The sequence below is a fragment of the Ambystoma mexicanum genome, chromosome 10, assembly GCF_040938575.1.
Source record: "Ambystoma mexicanum isolate Mex_15411 chromosome 10, UKY_AmexF1_1, whole genome shotgun sequence".
Taxonomy (NCBI): Eukaryota; Metazoa; Chordata; class Amphibia; order Caudata; family Ambystomatidae; genus Ambystoma; species Ambystoma mexicanum.
This window is the reverse complement of record NC_090932.1, coordinates 652,711,362-652,730,745: the sequence shown is the minus strand read 5'-3', so window position 1 is coordinate 652,730,745 and position 19,384 is coordinate 652,711,362. Positions and strand designations below refer to the sequence as shown.

The following is a 19,384-nucleotide window of genomic DNA, read 5'->3' as shown; positions in this document are numbered from 1 at the left end:
CCCCCGGATCCACCTAGGTTGGTACGGGTTCCCTCGCTACACTCAGCCACTTGCGTCTTTTTGTGGGAAACATTTACTCTCCTACAATTAAAAAATTCACCAGTCGACTCTGGCTCTCTATGTTAGATTTGACATATTATGTGAACTACAAGGAATGCGCCATGTTCATGCAAAGGAGCTGGGATGCCTGTGGACTAAATTAATTGGTAATTATGTATTTCCCTATTAGGTCTTATGAAAAATAACTGTGGTCAGAGTCAAGGGAAATGCAAGGATAAACAATAATTAATTCAGGTATGTGTGGTATTCATTGCAAGTTGAAATGATTAAAATTAGCATATGATTTACACTGTCACTTGAATGCCACACATTTGTTGAGCTTTGATGTGTCTCCTTCTTGTGGCTGGAAAACATTGGGTCATTTACACAGTAATTTTGGCAATTTCAACGTAAACCGAGTAAGCGTTCCAAAAACACAAAGAATGAAAATTGGGGACTTTGCTATCAAAAGTTGTAAACCGCAGAGCACAAAGTGGTAACTTTTTTCAGACTTAATTAAGTTGCTATCAACAGCCCTTTACAAGTCATCGGAAGGTCGTTGTGAGTGATAAAGGCTAGATTCATTTTAAGGGCAAACCATATTCCTTCAGTGCAACAATCTGTGTTTCCTAAAGTGAATCTCTGTGCCTATCTTGAGGCAGACCCAACAGGCAAGACCATCCATCTGGACTTTATTGGCATCTTCAATTTGCTTTATCAACGCTAGTGACAATAAGCCCAAGGATTATTTTGTTTATTTAAGTATTTATTTATTTATGCATTTGTTTTACAGCATGCCAACAATGAGGAAGTGGACTGAGCATTGGGTGAAATTAGGTGCATATACATGCGTTTCCAATGAACTCCCTTTCTACCACTTCACCACCTCCGGCTCCCAATAGAGGTAAATCATCATTCTCCTACAGGCCACCCTCTAATTTCGAATGGCTTTGCACATGAGATCCATGAGTGCCACAGTGAGGTGCACTGTAATGTAACGTAATGTAAAAAGCATTTGCACTGCGCCAGTTACCACCATAGTTGTCTCGCCACACAGAAGCTAATCCAGATTTTTAAAATGTGCATTGTGCCAACACCTGGGATTTTCAGACCAGTGTCTACAGTGGAGGGCTGTGTGGGAGAGACTCTCTGGGGCAAGAGAATTGGACAGGAGGATGGGGGATAGATGTTTGCCACAGCCTGGCAGCATGTTGTTTTGATTTGTGGGTGTAGTAGCAGCAGAATGTTCATAGCTTCATACGGAATTTTACGATCGGACCGAAAAAAAAGGTCAGACCGTACAAAAAGTCAGAAAAATGCTACCACTGAAGCATGAAAAAAAAGACTGCGGGGGCTGCGGGGGTGTCCCCCGCAACACCCTGCTCACTATGGTGAGCAGGGTGTTGCGGGGGACACCCCTGCAACACAACCAGAAAAATAAAAATCAACGGGGGCTGCAGGGATGTCCCCCGCAACACCCCCGCTCACTATACTTAAAAGTATAGTGAGCGGGGGTTGCGGGGGAGACCCCTGCAGCTCCTGAAAAAAAAAAGAAAAGGACCCTGCAGTGCAGCACCGGTTCCTGATCACAGAAGTGAAAGGGAACTGGCGCTGCAGGGACACATCGTGAGGAGAAAGTAAGTAGGGTATGTTTATGTTGGGGGTGTGGGTGGGGGTGTGTTGAGGGTGTGGGTGGGGGTGTGTTGTGGGTGTGTTGGGGGTGTGGGTATGTAGGGGTTATGAACGTGTGTTCGCATGAGAAATGTACGAACCTTTTGTGGTTAGTACATTTCTCATGCAAACTTCCCTTCATATTCCTAGATCCTGGCACTGAATCCTTTGGTTCTCCAGATGTTTGGGCTGTAACACCCATCAGCATTGTCATCCTAGTCAATAGTGAGGGATCATGGGAGCCGGGTCAAATGACCTTTGTCTTAGAGGAGTGTTGTCAGGTTCAGCCAAGACCTACATGAATCAGCTTGTTTTAACTAAAAGTGCCCATCTAAACTATTGCAGGGTATATGCATATATCCTCTAATTTATCAATGATTTACTTTTGTGGTGGAGTGTAATTCATATTAGTGGTGTACCAAACAATGGGCTAGCCATTGCAGTAATCCATTTTAGAGGTTACAACAGAGAACATATGAAGGGGAGCACTGCACTGATACTACAAGTTGAGTCAAGGCATTTAAAGGCCCAATGCATTGTGTCTAATTACTGACAGGACAACTGGGTACAGGTGTTCTTCCCCAAGGAAGCCCTGCTCTTGGTGAATATTCTTCAAAGTGCCTGTAAATATAAACAAGGAACTCTGGGCAAGCCTTAGATACCAAAGTAATGCAAGTGTGGTGAACTGCTGTGTTTCAGCCTTAGCAATGCATGCCATATGCACTACTATATGTTCCCTTCGCCTTTGCTTTCCTGAGGTGGAGTATAACAATTGATTGAAATACCAAACAACACTGACCAGCTTCACAGGAATTGTAGAAGGCTTATTGAAAGATCATGTAACATAGCTCTCCTGTTAGCATAGAGTAGTGTAGAGCCACTATACAAATTTCAATATTAGAGGCCAGAGTTCTGAGGCACCCAAAACCTCTGACAGCTCCCAAAATGTTCCTAATGGACTCTGACAATATTCTGCACTTGTCTATCTCTCTTGTGTAGGAGGTAGAGATGGGAATAAATGATTGGGAGTGGAGCAAATATGTCTATGTGTTTCAGATATATTATAAGTTTGTAGGTCTACGTGGAGAAGAAAGGGGACATCCGAAAACCCTTACAGATTGCATGATCCAACACTCTGAGTAAATACAGTGGTGAAATTGAAGGATGGCATTAATGGCGGTGCTTAGGGTTCACTTCACCCAAAATACACTATTGAAGATTAAGTAGTATTGCTGGTCAGCAGCCCAAATCCATAAGCTTACACTATACAAGGATTAACCAACCCACTTCGTGTATTTTTCGGAATGCAAGTATTTAAATACCCAGAAAAAAGATGAAGAATGTGCAGACGGGGAACATTTCTCTTCAAAAGCCTTGGTGATAAGCACTCTAGGGCCTGGGCCAGGCTATGTATTGTGGGATGTTTTTACCCATGCATCCGAGCCCTACCACAAAAACTGTGCCTTACTGGCATTGAAAACATCTTGATGGCCAGAACTTCCCAGAAAATGCACAGGGAAATGCATGAAGAATAGGCTGCCACCCATTTCTGCCTATGTTGTGGGCACAGAAGGGCACTGCCCAAAGCCACCATTGGGCTACACACAGTAGCCTGAAACCATTGCAAAAGGGGCAATGCTGATTGCCAAAAGCAACCCATAACTATTGGGAATTCATTTTCTTCAGGTCAAATATGGCTAAATTATGGGCACAAAATTATTTTACTGCAGAACCACACCAGTGCCATGTGCTGAACCTGGATAATATACTCCCATGTAAAATCTCTTGTTTGAAATGCATTAATTCAAGACTGATCCAAAAAAAATGCATGCAGTACCCGTTTTGGACTCAAGGCGGCTCTTGCGGTCTAAACTCTGACAGGAGAACTGCTACTTCAGAAGCTAATCAGCCTTCTGTGACAATTGGGACTTCAAAAGACTGTGGGTTAATTAAAAATCTAACCACCTGCTGTTCCCAGAGACAATCTGATTCGATTAACAGGCCAAAAGGCTGGGAAACCTTCTCACCTCAGAAAGCCCAGGATATCACATGGTCATGCTAACCAAATGCAAAGTGGCCCCCTGGTCTGTTGACCTCAGCTTGCTGGAGCCCACACAAAAGACCTTTTCCCTTGAATAGGATATGGTGATTTTGACTGTTTCCTGTCAACAAAGATCTGCCAGCCAGGAGAGACATGTGATCACTGTCATCCCCAAACTTTGGGGGCGGACTCAAACACTGCAGTACTTTGAATTGAAAGCAAATATATATTTTACAGAAACACTGATAAATCTTGGTAACCAGATGACAGAAATGTGAAATTTGGGGATCCTTAAAATGAAAACTTTGCCCACAATTCAAGCCCAAACTCCAATTTGTGTGATGTTCTGGGGCAAAACCCTGCTATTTATTGATACTACAGACTCTGTGTTTAAGCTAGAGACATGGGAATATCCTGGAGTATGTATGGACAGGCCGTGTATATGTGTATATTTTTTTAATGAAAAACCAATGTTGCATAACCCACTAAAATCGAAAATAAGTTGCCATTTCTTTACCCAAGCTCCTAGAAAGGCCAGAGTCGGAACAGTGCGTACCTCATGTGATATATGATGTATGTAGGTGATGTAAAAACAACTGTGTATTTGGGAAAATATGTATTTGGATCAAATATAGATTTGTGTGTAAAGATGACAGGGGAGGGCCCTCTGGCCATAAAATCTACCTCATCACTCTGACTCACAACTCAGTTCCCCCAATCATGGGAGAGGGGAGAATTGGGCCAATGACAAGTAGAGAGGGGCAGGCTTAGCTAGGCCCAGGCACACACCCATTTTCAAAACACATAAAAAGAGACTGCTGGGACAGGTAGAGACATTCAATTGCATTTGCTGCGGAGCATGCTGACCTGTTGGGTGTCCTGACCCACGTTTGAGCTATCATGCTGCAACATTTGGTGCTGTGGGCTTAGAAAATCCAAGATGGCCAAAAAGCCCACATGTGCGCCAGAATCCAGGAGAACCACGCAGTTTGTGCGCACACCAAAATGGTTACCTAACTTGCCACCCACCAGTGTAAAGAAAGATCTTTGTAAAAAAAATCCACTGTTACTGATGTCAAAAAGTTGCTGAAATTGTGGCTCATCGGACCACTTTAAAGATTCAACCCTTTTGTGGGGTTCCACATAACCATTTTACTATAAGGAGCCACATCAAAACAATGTTAAGCAAGGATTATTTACTACCATGTAAGAACCATTCCTGTTTGGAATGCATTAATCCAAGAAAGATCGCAAAAATGGATGCAGTACCAACAAAATCCTCAAGGCGGCGGTAGCGGTCTAAACTCTGACAGGGAAACTGCATGTCAGGAGTTGCAGGAGAGGCCTCTACATCAAAGGCTGGGAGCTAATTAAAATCTTAACCACATGCTGTTCCCAGAAGACAATCTGATTTAATTAACAGGCCAAAGGCTGGGAAACCTCTCACCTCCAGAGATTCACACCAGGAGTCAGAATCTCACATGACCTCTTGATTGATAGAAGGCAGACTGGCTGGCAGCCTCCTGGAGACCACACAATAGGCTCTTGCACTTGAATAGAAAATGCTGATGTTGACTGTTGACTGTACACAAAGAGCTTCCAGCAGAAGACACATGTGATCACTGACCCACCCAAGTCTTGGAGGCGGACTCCAACACTCTGAGAACTGAATTGAAAGCAAAAAATACAGTTTATAAAAATACTGATAACTCTTTGTAATCAAATGACAGGAATGTATAACTTTGAGAGCCTTAATTTAAAAAATGTACCTTCGATTCAAGCCCAAACTCCAATTTGTGTGATGTTCTGGGGCAAAACCCCGCTATTTATTGACACCACATACTCTGTGTTTAAGCTAGAGATATGGGAATTTACTGGAGTAGGTATGGACAGCCTGTGTATATGTGTATAACTTTTAATGAAGAACCAAGGTTGCATAACCCACTAAAATCGAAAATAAGTTGCCATTTTTGAATGCAAGCCCTCAGGAAGAGCAGATTTGGGACAGAGACTACCTCGTGTGATAGGTAATATGTACATGCAATGACAAACCACTATGTATGTGAGAAATGTGTATTTTGATCAAATATAGATTTGTGGGCAAACTGACCAGGGGAGGATCCTCTGACCCATAAAACCTACAGCATCACTCTGACTCACATTTCCTTCCCCCAATCATGGGAGAGCGGAGAATTGGGCCAATGACAAGTAGAAAGGGGCAGGCTTAGCTAGGCCCAGGCACACACCCACTTTCAAAACACATAAAAAGAGACTGCTGGGACAGGTAGAGACATTCAATTCCATTTGCTGCGGAGCATGCTGACCGACGACTTCACATCCAGAGATCCTACACTTAGACTTCCAAGCTAAACAGAGACTACAGAACTTTGAACCAAGAAGGCCCACTGCAAGCAAAAGTATTTGTCAACAGGCCCAAAAATCATTTGCAGACTATTCACAGCCGGACCCAGCTGTTGATTCTGGCCTAAAACCCTGTGCCAGAAAGATCCAGAAGCAGTGCTGTACCCAGAGAAAGCAGAGCAGTATCCAGAACCAGAGGCCAGAGATCCAGAGTGACCCAGACCGCTGTTAGCAGAACCAGAGAGCTGACCCAGATCACTTTGAAGTGCCGAGACCAGAACCGGAGTCCAGTCCAAAACCTGACCAGATCCGTGGCGAGGCCTATTTCAAAAATATATTGTGAGTACCTAGCAGAACTGTGCAGAACCAATCTCTTAGTTAAAATAATCTAATCCAAACTATTTTAATCTAACCAGAACTGCCTCCTAACTGTCACCTGTCATTTGCAAAGCTGTCACCTGTCATTTTCTAGCTGCAAAGCTGTAACCTGTCGCTTTGAACTTTTAAAATTTCAAATCCGAAAAACAACCTTCACCAAATCGTTCATAACTCTGTAACCGTTTGTGCTAAAAACTTGGTTTAACTTTCCTCTGAAAGCTTAGAATCTTACCTTTCCAGGAAGCCTAGAACCGACTTCCTACTCCTTATACTTTCTCCGCGATCACGATTCACGCATTCGCGAATTTTGCCGCGATTTGCGATTTGGCCCGATTTCTTTACTTGTAAAAAGATAGCTGCTTTTGCCTGAACTGCTAAATTTCGTTTGCCTCTTAAGAACCATCCCTGAATCATTGCTAGTGTGAGCCTGAACTCATATTGACTAAATACCACTCACCCTGAACCTCCTGAAGGGAATTAAAACCATTTTCAGCATATTCCTCACTTCATTGCCAGCACATATAAAAGCATTTTGGGCCTGTGTTTCAAACTTCTGTAGTCTAAGCTTGCTGGGGTGAACTGAATTACATTTGATTGCATTTCTAAGAACTGTGTGCTCTCCTCTTCATTTCCTTACATTGCATAAGGGGGGGGGGGTGGATTGCCAGAGAAAAGTGATTACATTGTTTTGTTGAAATCATATTGAGTATTTTCTGTATTGCATTTTCATTCAACATTGCATCCATCTGAAACTAGATAAAGCATTCTCTACCACCTTATTCTTCTGTTCCTATTCCCAAGTGTGCTACCTCATCCTTTATACTACTTCTGAGTAACCCAATCAGTTTGTTAGTAGAACATTAACCATTGTTGTTGACTGCTCATGTTCTGAAGTGTGATATTAATTATTAATTTATCATAAAAGTGTGATATATATATATATATTGTTTAATTTTTCTCAAATAAACCTTTTAAACCTGCAAAACAGAACTACTTCTTGGCTCAGTGGGGTCAGGGGGATTCCAAGAGAGGGGTGTTATATAGGGGTAGTCATCCAGAACTCATGAACTGGACATAAAGATATATCAATAAGGGTTTCCATTCAGTATCCCAGACTAGGCATTGACTTAGCTGTAGTGTTGAATTGAATCCTGTTACAGACCGACGACTTCACATCCAGAGATCCAACACTTAGACTTCCAAGCTAAACAGAGACTACAGAACTTTGAACCAAAAAGGCCCACTGCAAGCAAAAGTATTTGACAGCAGGCCTCAAAATCATTTGCAAACTATTCCACAGCCGGGCAAGCTGTCTGAATTCTTTTGCCAAGAACTCTTGCCAGTACCCACGAAAGCAGTGTTACATCCAGAATCCACTTGATCCGGACCGGAAAGCAGAGCAGTATCCAGAACCAGAGGCCGCTGAATCCAGAGAGGCTAGACCAGCAGAGCAGAGCTGACCCAGATCTCTGTGAACAGAACCGGTGCCTGATTGACCCGCCGAGCAGACAGAACCGCAGCCGGACGTGTTGACCAGATCCGTGACGAGGCCTAGTTCAAATTTATATTGTAAGTACCTAGAAGAACTGTGCAGAACCAATCTCTTAGTTAAAATAATCTAATCCAAACTATTTTAACCTAAGTAGAACAGCCTCCTAGAAATTGTGTCACCTGTCATTTTGAGTTTTACTTTAAATCCGAAAATCTACCTTTATTAAATCGTCCGTATCTCTAGGAACGAGATTTAACTTTCCTCTGAAAGCTTAGGATCCAAGCTTTCCAACAAGCCCAGAACCGACTTGCTACTCCTTATACTTTTGCCGCAATCACGATTCACGCACTCGCGAAATTACCGCGATTTGCGATTTTGGCTCAATTTCTCCACTTGTCAAAATAGCAGCTCCATTCTTTCCTTTGTTAAAATCCGTTTGCAACTTGGTAATAACTCATAGAGCATTGCTAAAGTGAGTCCGAACTAATACCAACACGCATCTCCCACTCACCCTGAATCGCTAGAGGGAATTAAAATCATTGGCACATTTTCCCATCCATTGCAATCACATTTAAAAAGCATTTTGGGCCCGTGTTTCAACTCCTACCTGTTTCCTCTAAGCTTGCTGGGGGGGAACTGAATTTCGTATTGTATTTGATTGCATTCCTGAGAACTGTGTGCTTCTCTTTCCATCTCCTTCCATTTCTTACATTGCATAGTGGAGGGGGGTGAATTGCCAGAGAAAAAGTGATTATCTTATCTTTTGCTAAAATCATATCAAGTATTTCTGTACTGCATTTTATTCCTCATTGCTTTTCCCTTGAAATCATAAAAGTATTTTTGCTACTTTATCCATCCTATAATAACTCCTCATTGATTGTAAAGAAGTGTGCTAGTGCCAGATTACCCATTGTTGATCAACATCATATGTTTAAGTGTACTATCAGATATTAATTTATTATAAATTGTGATATATATATATTGTTTAAATTCTCAAATAAACCTTTTAATTTGCAAAAATCTACTTCTTGGCTCAGTGGGGTCAGGGGGATTCTAAGAGGGGGGTGTTATACAAGGGTGGTCATCCAGAGTACTGAACTAGACATAAAAATACATTAATAAGGGTTTTCCTCAGCATCCCAGACTAGGCATTGACTTGGCTTAGTGTTGATTGAATATCGCTTACAGTATCTACCTTTCAGAGAAGGTCCCTTTGAAGGACCCTGAAGGGGTCAAGAATACTAACAACTGCTGCCAAATGACATGTATGCCAGACTCCCTATGAAAGAAGTTTCTCTTGAGGGCATTCATTTTAGAGGTGATCTGAATGAAGCTTTGGGGGTTGTTGCTAAGCCATTCTTCAGCATTGTTGTGTTTTCTTCGATGATGTGCATGTGTACCATTTCAAAAGAGACTGGGGCTCATTCCGAGTTAGCAGTGCAGTCACAGAATCGCCACCACTTTCACTACGCTGTTGAATTCCAAATTTGGAGGTAAAGTGGGAGATTCATCTCCAGAAATGTACTCGAAGTAAACCCGCCAATTTGCATCCATAAATCGGCAGATTTAATGTGTGGTATTACCGCTCGTAGCAAATCAATCAAAAATTACCAAGGTGTCCCATGGACTCCAAAAATGGGGATATACCACCACTCATAACCCGTGGTAATGCCACAGGGCTGAGTGGCAACAACAGTAAAAGAATTTGGCTGTCAATCAGCAGATTTACCACTGATTTACCGCCAAGCTCGTAATGAAGCCCAATATGTATAGAATTGGAGCCTTGTATGTGCTCCTACTAAGAAAATGATGAGCACCAACTTTCAATCAGTATAAAATTCAACATGAGAAAATCCTAGCAAAGACTCACACGCAGCTTATTTTTTCAAATTAAAGTCTAATGTTCCTCTAAGACTCTGGCCCCATCAAACCTACACACCAATTTAACCCTAAACACTAGACCTTAACAAGCAAGGGCCTGTACAATGTCTTTAGTACCTTCTATGCTAATGTACCGTATAAACAGAGAATGTCAGAGCCTACAATGTGCAACTAATTGTCTGGGTTCACAACTACCGCCTACTTACTACCCTCTCTCCTAGTACAGAGACACCCAACTTGTAATTGTTTTACTGACCTTTTCAAATCCTTCACACAACCAACACCTGCCATGATTTAACCTCAACACAACACCGCACAACCCCTCAAACAGCATCTGCCTGGCAGCCTTCAATCCCTCCCCTACTGTTGAAATACCTCTGCATGCTATTGAGAGGCAAATGGAGTGGGAGTTCTTTAGCACTTGTCTCACTGAGGGTGTTGGTGTACAACGTTGAAGAGTAAGTTTAAGAGAATTGAGTGATTGATAGTGAGAACACAACTTATCCTGTGGGTAATGTTTATTCTTGTACATTGCATGCCCTATAAGAGAGAAGGCATTGACTTCCATGATGCGGGCTTCACTTAACCCACCTTTTCAAAGACAAGTAGGTGATGTAAGTAAATGATATTTGAAAAAGCTGCCAATTAATTCCTGGTGGCAGCGTACCCTTGTGTATTTAAGTAGTTTGATGTGGCATATTTGGGAGCTGCATCCTCCCCCCTTTTCATAATATATGCTATGGTGTGTTCTGTTCTGTTGTGGTGTGGTGTGTTGTGTTAACTAGCTTTTATAGCATGCTAATCAGCAATGTGTAAGATTGCAGTGTATTGAAACCCAGTCAGGTGCAGGAATGCACTACTCAATGACAAGCAGCACTGGCAGGCCACACTGCGACATTGATTTCCTTTACAAATGGCCATCTTACATAACATACGCTCTAACCTAAAAAACAGTTGACCTTTCACAACAACGTTTAAAAGAACATGTTTGAATGAAGGGCATGTAACTTTCTAAAACACAAACCCCAGATACACTTCATCCAAGCCTCTTCATTCTTTTGTGGGTGCTATTAAAACTAATGTCATTCACACAGACTAATCAAAGAGTGGAATGTGGCTAAAAGTAAATAAACAGGTATCTAACCTCTTGCTCGAATTGAGTGTGTTGCCTGCCAATAGGGTAGCCCAAAAAATGCAAATTGCCTATCGTGGATGGCACCAGGACATTAGACGCATTTCAAGCAGTGTGACCCTGGGCAGCCACTTTGCCAGATCTGCTGCAAGGCCACGTCGATCCTCAGGGATTGAAATAAACATTTGCTGTGGGAGCGGGAGCTAACTTTGGGGAACGCACGTGTAACTTGAACGTGGGGTGCAAACTGTAACCTTTTCTCCACTATAGATGTGCCCTGGTGCCCCTGTATACGCATTCCCAACACAAACGTTAACGTCACATAGCTATGTCTACATGCCACCAGTTGTTCTTGGAAGACAAAAGTAGCTCCTGATGGCTCTAGGTCAAACTAGCCAGGCTCTCCTGGGCTGCAAACATGGAGTTAAACATCTCCTTGCAATTTCGATCCCTGCATCCACCTCTCTCTAAAAGGGCCAGACAATGTCCCTGCTTCTTTGGAACACTGATGGGCTGGATAAGTGTGAGCGGGGTGGATAGAAAAGGGTTAACATTCTGTACAAGATACACTGGGAGGAAAACTTCAACTGCAGGCTGGGAACTAGGCTAATACTTTACACACCAACCCGCAAATGACAGCTCTCCACCTATATAAAGCTTAGAAATTCTCGTGCTGTGACTCGTATAATAACATCTTGATGTATGAAAATGGCGGATGAAATGTGCAGTTTACAGAGAGGCGTGCAACAACTCATGTGCTAAGCACAAAGCACCCGTGCCCGCGCTGCCCACGTAGCACTGCTTCATCTTAATTACTGTTTTGGGATCTCCGCCGGTATACATTACAGGGTACCATTCTGACGTGCGGCTGGGAGTGAGATCAGCTCACACATTTAACATTAAAAACAGCAACTGCCAGCTTTGGAGCAGTCAGATAATTGCATAGTACTTGCTGGGGGCCTCTGTGTGATGGCTGCAGGGAAGATGCCACTCCAAACTAAAAGTCCCACATCTGGATTATATTTTCCTATTAATGCGTTTTCTTTTTTCACATTAAATCTATGACTAAAAGTCAGGACCCATACTTGGGTCACTGGTGTACAATCCCTATGCGAATAGAATTCATGTTTTTTTCAGGAAGGGTCTAAACGGGCCTGTTCTACAATAAATTCCCCTTGCTTCGAGTCTCCGTCTGCTGTTTCTTGTGTGTACGTGTACGTTTGCTTCTTAATGGTATAAGATTGTCATGTCATGATGTCGGTCAGTCAGTCATAACTTTAATCGGCATTCAAACCATAAACTTAATAAAATACAATGTTACATCATTCAGCAATGGGCTCGAGCTGCAAATGAAAATGTCCCCCTAGTATTCAGATGGTCACAGATCCTGTATTTTTCTACTATATTTTTTATTTTTTATTGTGTTTGATTTCAAACTAAACCTTTACAATATATAACGATTACGACACAATTATATAAATAGAACACCTTACATAAAACATATCATACATTATTTTTGAAGCTCAATATTGTTCTACTATAGCCAGCCCTAGAGGCAAGGTACACACATAGATTAGTATACACAAGGGTAAATGACTGGGTGGTGTAAACTATATACCAGGTAACAGTTTGTTCTGTGTTACTTTCACAGGGAAAGCTAATTTGCCAGCTTCCGGGCAGGCAAACATGGCAGTTTGTAAGCTGTTGATTTAAGGCCATTCGGTGTGCTGCTGTGTACTCCCGAGTGTCGCGTTACCTTGACGGAAAGCAGAGCATGCTGATGGAAAGGGAGCAACCGACACACTGTAGCAGGAAAGGAGCATGGCCTACAGCGGAGAAAGTGGACGCTGAGGCAAGCAGGGGCACGCCAAACGCAAAGGTCCGCTGGTGTGCAAGTGGCGGTCACGACAAGATTGCAGCTGAAAGCTACTGCGCCTGTGTGGGTCGCGCGATAAGATAAACCAGATGCACCTGTTGAAAATACGGCAAGTGATAGCGTACAAAACTTGCGGATTTATTTTCGAGATCACGAGTAGAAAGAAAATAATTCAGAATGTCAGCTTTAAATACATCATTTGTCCACACAACCACGCCATTTTCGGAAAGTGCAACACAGTGCACACGTCTGTGCTTTGAACACGGACAGGACACGAAATAGTAACTTTAATAAGTACTACTTGTGGACGGGCGACTTAGAAAGAGTCCTCACTTTGGCAGCATGAAGACCAAGGGCCACCTTTTCAGAGAAAGTTGCCTGCCAACGTCGCCATCTATTATGGGGCTAGAGCTGTAGCCAGGATTGACCACCAAGTGAGGCCAGAAGCTGATGTAGTTGTCCAAACCGCAGTGACATTAGCATCTATAAATGTCCACACAGCCCTGCTGAGTGGGAATTTACAGACATTGGGTGGGCCTTGCCTGCTCAGGCCCTATGCCCCTGTATGGAGCCCGGGTTCTTTCATTAGTGTTTACTCAACCGTCATTGAACCAACATGGCTGACCCAGCCATATAGGCAACGCAGGGAACTGTGGGTGCACTCGCTAGCAGGGCCGCCATGGGTGCACAGGCATGCTTTTCCTATTATGAGCAATACTAGGGTGGCCAACTCTTTGATAGTCTTTCGCGGGACACTTGCCCACAAGGCGGCGATGACGTCACAACGTCATTCACGTTTCGCCCGCCCCTTTTTTTATGTACATTTTTTTTAATGGCTTGTAACTCCTAGATGCAAAGGTCATGGCACCAGACCTGAACTCCTGTGATGAAGTGCAATGAGCAGATGTGGTCCAGTGTCCGAGTTGCCCATTATGTGCTCCCATGGTCAATGTGTGTGATCCTGAGCAAATCGCGTTACCCTCCTGCTTCAATATCTTTATCCACTAAAAGTGAGACTACTTAAAAATCGGTTATCGATTATTTTGGTACCTCAAGGCGGGGGCTGAGTTGCTCTGTGCCAATCTCTTAACCAACCCTACCCAAACGTGTCCTGCATGCCAGTCGGAATAGTCCTGATTTCCTAGTAGGTCTCAAAGCCTGTGTTAAGTGCTATGTTATAATACTGGACACTTTCAAATGTTTTTATTTATTGAGACAGTGCCAGGCGATTAAAAGAGCAGAAAGATAAATCTCATGCGAAACGCAATGCAGAGCAGATAGGAAACATTTATTAATAGCTTTCAGGCAGAAAGATGCTGCAGCGGGAGACAATGACTGCGAGGTCACTTGGCCATAAGGAATGTGCAAAGGAAACAGCACCAAGCCCACTGTCTGGACGGGAACACGCGGGGCCGTGGGAGCCGGGGCCGGTGACTCACTGCTTTCCGCCACCACAGAGGGCACGCAGAGAACGGAGGGGAAATAAAGCCACACGGGGCGGGCGTCTGCTTACTTTAATCAATCAAAGCTCGTGTCGTGGACCAGTTAAGAATGCCAGCCAGTGCCATCTTTTACATTAGGGGTGAACAGAAGTCCACACAAGTTCCCTCGCTGCCCTTCAAACTTCCTTCTGGGCTAAACCACAACGGAAAGAATAGCATTTTCTCTCGGTGCCGCGGTGGCTGTTCTCTGTGTCTAATCTTGGAAAGAGTCCAGCATCGGTGCATGTTAAAGATGCAGAAATGGCCATCCCTAACAGACTCCAAAATACTCGGCATTGTTAGCAAGATGCCGGAGTGGCACACTGCCCGAAACTGGCGTTGCTGCCCGGCCCTGGTATGCTACCGAAAACCGCACATTACCATCGAAGCGTTTTTGTTACATTTAAAAAAAAAACTTATTTAACGGTTCTCGTGTTAAAGTGCCGCTAAAAAGGGTAGCTCAGACAGGTGGCGGTACATGTTTAGAATGGTGGCGAATGAGGGTGAAAGGACGAACTTGTAACAGATACCCCAAAAAGGGATGGAAACGATTGGTTCGTGTAAGTTCTGGCACCCGAGCAGAAGGCACATTTTTTTTAGAGGAAGACGGGAGTTTAACGCCCCCCAGAGGAGCCCTTCCATTCTTAATACGGGCTTTTCTGATTTTGGACATCATTTCTATAAGGGAAAATTGCATTAAAGGAAGCGGATCTGCCGACTCCCTGAGAGGCACTTTCAAGACGCATTTTACCAGCAATAAAGTTTCACAATCAGGATCCTCTATAGCAAAAGTTGCAGCTACTGGTTTTTCCATTGTGTTAGATTTCTGTAGAGACGTCTAAGGGTATCTGGGGCCATGGCAGGATATATACAACCCACGCCATCGCCTTAGTGCTCCCACTTCCCACCTGCCAGCTAATCTCCCCCAAATCATACAAGCAGCCGAGGTCGCCCGCAGCTGCGCCCTCCCAGGACTCGCACGTGATAACATTTGAGAACCCCCATGAGGGCGACCTGTTGAGGGCAGCGGGGAGATATCCATCTCGCCCTCACGTGCCCACAAGAACTAGAATGCATAATATTTTAGATAACGTGGCTGCGGGCAAAATAGAAAGAAAAGCTCGGGGGATGGGGCGTGGGATTCCGTGAACACAAATGTGCAGCATTTTGACAGAGGCAGCCTGGAAAAATACACGGATTGACAGCTTTGCTGGCGTCGCTTCCGGACCCTGTCCGTGACGCAGCAGCAGGGGCGCTCAGCTGTGCCGCTCCCAGGCGCCTCGTGCGGGAACCCCGACGAAAACTCTGGAACAATGACTACGCACGTTTCTTTGTTACCCGTAAGGGCTCTCCGTATAACTTCGTGTACAACCTCATCCTTCAGCAAAACGTGGTGTTTAATGGGGTTCCAAAGTCAGGGCGGGCGCTGGTCAGGATAATGCGAGTTTAGTAACGGGGATAGTAGTTGCCAAATCCAAGGCTGGCGAATGCGCGCGCTGAGGCGCCCGTGCCGGTGTCCTGCCAGAGAGAGGGAATGTTAGATTCAGATGGACCTGTTGCACGCCCGCTGCTCTGCCCTGCGGGCACGGTGCTCACCTGTGGGGGTATCCAGTGCTTCACTGTCTGGGGGTGTGGGCGGGGCGGGCGCCTGTCCGCGGCTGAGTGCCAGCAGCGCCAGCAGCGTCGCCAGGCCGTGCAGTGCCATGGAGCGAGCGCTGAGGGGGGTACGCCGGTCTCTCCGCTCCCCTCTTCAAAGCTGGACTAGTCTGACGGCGGTACAGCAGTGCACCCCGAACCGGGGAGCTCCACCTCCAGTAGCAGAGACAGGCGCCTGCAGCGGAAGGAATCCCCAAAGAGCAGCCCGGGCCCCAGCCGCCGTGTCCTCCAGCAGGGATCAACCAGGGCCGAGCCTGGCACCGGCTTTATGTAGTGCGGGGGAGGGGACGCAGCCAGGGGCAGAGCCTGGCACAGTGTCTTTATACTGCGGGGCTGGGGGAGGGTACATAGCCCGGGGCTGAGCCTGACACCTAATGCACAGGGGCGGGAGAGGGACACGGCCCGGGGTAGTCCTCCTCACTGTAGCTATTAGCCGCTCCTGGCTGTCAGCCCGGGTGTGACAGGGGGAGGAGCCGCGACTCGGCGTTCCTGACCCCCTATTCACATCATATGGCTGCTGAGCGCAGGCAGTGGGTGTTTATACAACTGTATTTGGGGGAAGCAGCTACGTGAAGTTGTGCACGCAGGCAACCCAGCAGCTGGTCTCATCAACCGTGGAGGACAGTAAGCCACTGACTCAACCTCAGAGGCGTTGCTGAGAGAGGGGGGGGGGGGGGGGCGCTAAGGGGGCTATAGCCCCTGGTCTTTTGGTTGTAGCCCCGGATAGAATCTCAGGAGCTACAATTAAAAGGCTAGCTAGCCCCCAGTGCTGACAGTTCAAACATTGGCGTAGCCCCGGGTCTTTTCCAGACCTAGCAACACCTCTGGTCAACCTCAGACCCTCAGTGGGCTGTGCAGGACTTGATGGCAGGCAGAGGGAAGCACCTACTTCCGACCAAGGGCACGGGTACCTTTCAGACCTCTGGACCGCGAATTCCATCTTCATCCTCTGACAATAAGGAATATCTGTTCTCCCCTTTAGCACCCGATGGCACGAGTTTAATCTCCCCCACGCGCCATTCAGTAATGTGGGTCTGTCGTCACTCGTCAGGCATTCCCCCATCTCTCCTTCGTGACATGCAGATATATAGACACATTCTCACCACTCGTGTGCATTATCTTTACTACCTGACACTGGCGACAGAGGCCTCATCACTGTCCCTTGACACACCAGGGGACCCGTTTTACCTTTATTTCCCCGATCCCCAGGGTTTATGAATGCTTTTCAAACCCTTCACTCGGAACTGTCTGAGAGCCATTCACATCTCTTGGACATAAAGCCAGTGTGCTGTGTCCTGTGCTTCTCCCAGCCCAGCTCCTGTATGCATTTAGCCCAGTGGAATGCCAGGATGGAACACTGCTGTGTGGAATGTCGCTGTATGAGTGCCTGACAGTTCCCACAGTTGGTGGCTGAGACCCTGAGTGAATGGGAGCCAGTGGATGCCTCACCTTCCTTTATAGTTACCTACAAACTTACCTCCTGTTCACCCTGAAACCTGCGTCGTTAGTAAACTACATCAGCTTCCCAACTGCAGTGTCTGGACCTCTTTCATTGCACATCTTTTCACAGTGCTTAATTTGTGAGGGTGTTTGCCAGGGCTCAGCCCAGGCACGTATTTCTGAGCCCTGGCACTTATTGTCTCAGATTCATATTGATCATGAAGTGATGATAGCCAGAGCATCCATCGACCCCAATGTCCCGGTGCAATCTACAGTTTAACCCCAAATGTGCCGACACTGTGAGGAGTAGCAGGGGGTGGTGGCAGCAATGGTGGGGAATTGCTTGTCCGCAGTGTCACAAGCATGCTAGAAAATATTTGGGCCCTGTCACTTATTTTCTTAAAAATTAAGCACTGCATTAGGCAAAGTGGTGCATTTGAGATCACTCGCAGTTGGGCGCTCGCCCTTCTCTTCCCAATAATACAGTTGCTGTAACCACAGAGTACCACAGATCTGTGCCCTGTAGTAATTTGTAAGAAAATAAGCACCAGAGCCCAAAGATTTACTAGCTCACATGTGACACATTGGGGCAAGCAACTCCACGCCCACTGTTTACACCACCCACAGCTGCTCTAAACAGTGATAACATATCTGGGATTAAAGCTGCAACTCCCACCATTTCTTTGAGGGTGATGGATGCGCTGTGTGCAAATCGGCAAAACATATAAGTTGTGTCTTGAAATCAAATAAATGCTTAAGGGTTCCTTTAAAACACATCATTGTTAACATTATGCTCTGATCCTATCCGTGGCAAGTGGAACATGTTAACCATTCCATAGAAAAAAGAGAAAACATCCTTTCCTCGCATGGTAAATTAGTGGACAAATGCATGAAAAATCATTACTGGACTGTTGAACTTGCCTGTCAAACACTGCAGCAAGGTCATCTTGTATAGATTGGCACTCATGACAGACACTCATCTTTAATATTGGCCTTTTCACTGACCTTGTCGCTGTATTGGGGCTGCTGGCTTGTAACTGCCCTCTTGTTGTCAATCCACCCGGCTGGTTATTACAGTTACATGTATTATGGAATTTGCATCAAGGTTATGTAGGCTGAGTGGGGCATTGTGCGGGCATGGCCAGCATTGTCACCTTGAAATTCATCATTATTCATGAATAGCGGATATATAGCCCTGCCCTGCCAACACTGTGTCACCAGGTTTGCAAATAACAATGAGCCAGCCCAGTATACAGAGACACTGGCTAGTGTACACTGTTGTTGATCTTTATGTACTTTGACTGATTGACAGTTAAAATAACAATGTTGCCAAAAAAACTGATCATAATCAAACTGAGATCTGAAAAAAGTTCCAGGGGTCAGAAATAAGTGCCAGGGCTGAGCCCTGGCAAGCCTCCCACAAATGAAGCACTGACCAGCGCTCACACGCAGACTTGTTTGAGGATATTGCACATAAGGAATTTGGGGGTTGTCGCATCCTAGGAAGTGTAACGGTTTATTGAGCAGCCACCCTCAACACAGGGAGTTCCTTCTCTCCCCACTCACCTGGTCCTGCAACAAACTGTTTAACAGATTCATTTTTGTATCCCTACCTCAGACACATATAATGCCCTTGGACTGCATCCCTCTCCCCTGAGCTAACAATGATCCATGAACCAGGCCATTGTACCGGAAATGTATTGGTATTTATTTAAATTAAAAGTAATAGAAATTAGCACAACAATGTCACAAACCACTTTATCCGAGGCATAACACAATCAACTTATGTCAGCATAAATAAATTCCAAAAGTGAGTTAAAAAGAACACAATCGCAATTCTTAACTTTCTGCAAATTTCACTTGAAATAATTACACTGATCAATAACAAAGGCACTTTTGTAATGTTGTGCGATTTTGATTTTTCTGCTGGCTTAAA

General features: G+C 45.0%; 1 protein-coding gene across 2 annotated transcripts in view; it reads right to left on the bottom strand.

Annotated features, from left to right (window-relative positions):
• The window catches only part of PLOD2 (procollagen-lysine,2-oxoglutarate 5-dioxygenase 2), a 517,076-nt gene extending 500,829 nt beyond the window's left edge, over nt 1-16,247 (bottom strand). The window contains exon 1 of one of the 2 annotated variants that reach the window (XM_069618251.1): nt 15,949-16,247. In XM_069618251.1, the coding sequence (XP_069474352.1) occupies nt 15,949-16,057 (109 nt within the window). In that variant the 5' untranslated portion in view covers nt 16,058-16,247. The remainder of the gene's footprint in view (nt 1-15,948) is intronic. The other variant, XM_069618250.1, reaches the window with a different exon arrangement.
• Nucleotides 16,248-19,384: the final 3,137 nt, after the last annotated feature.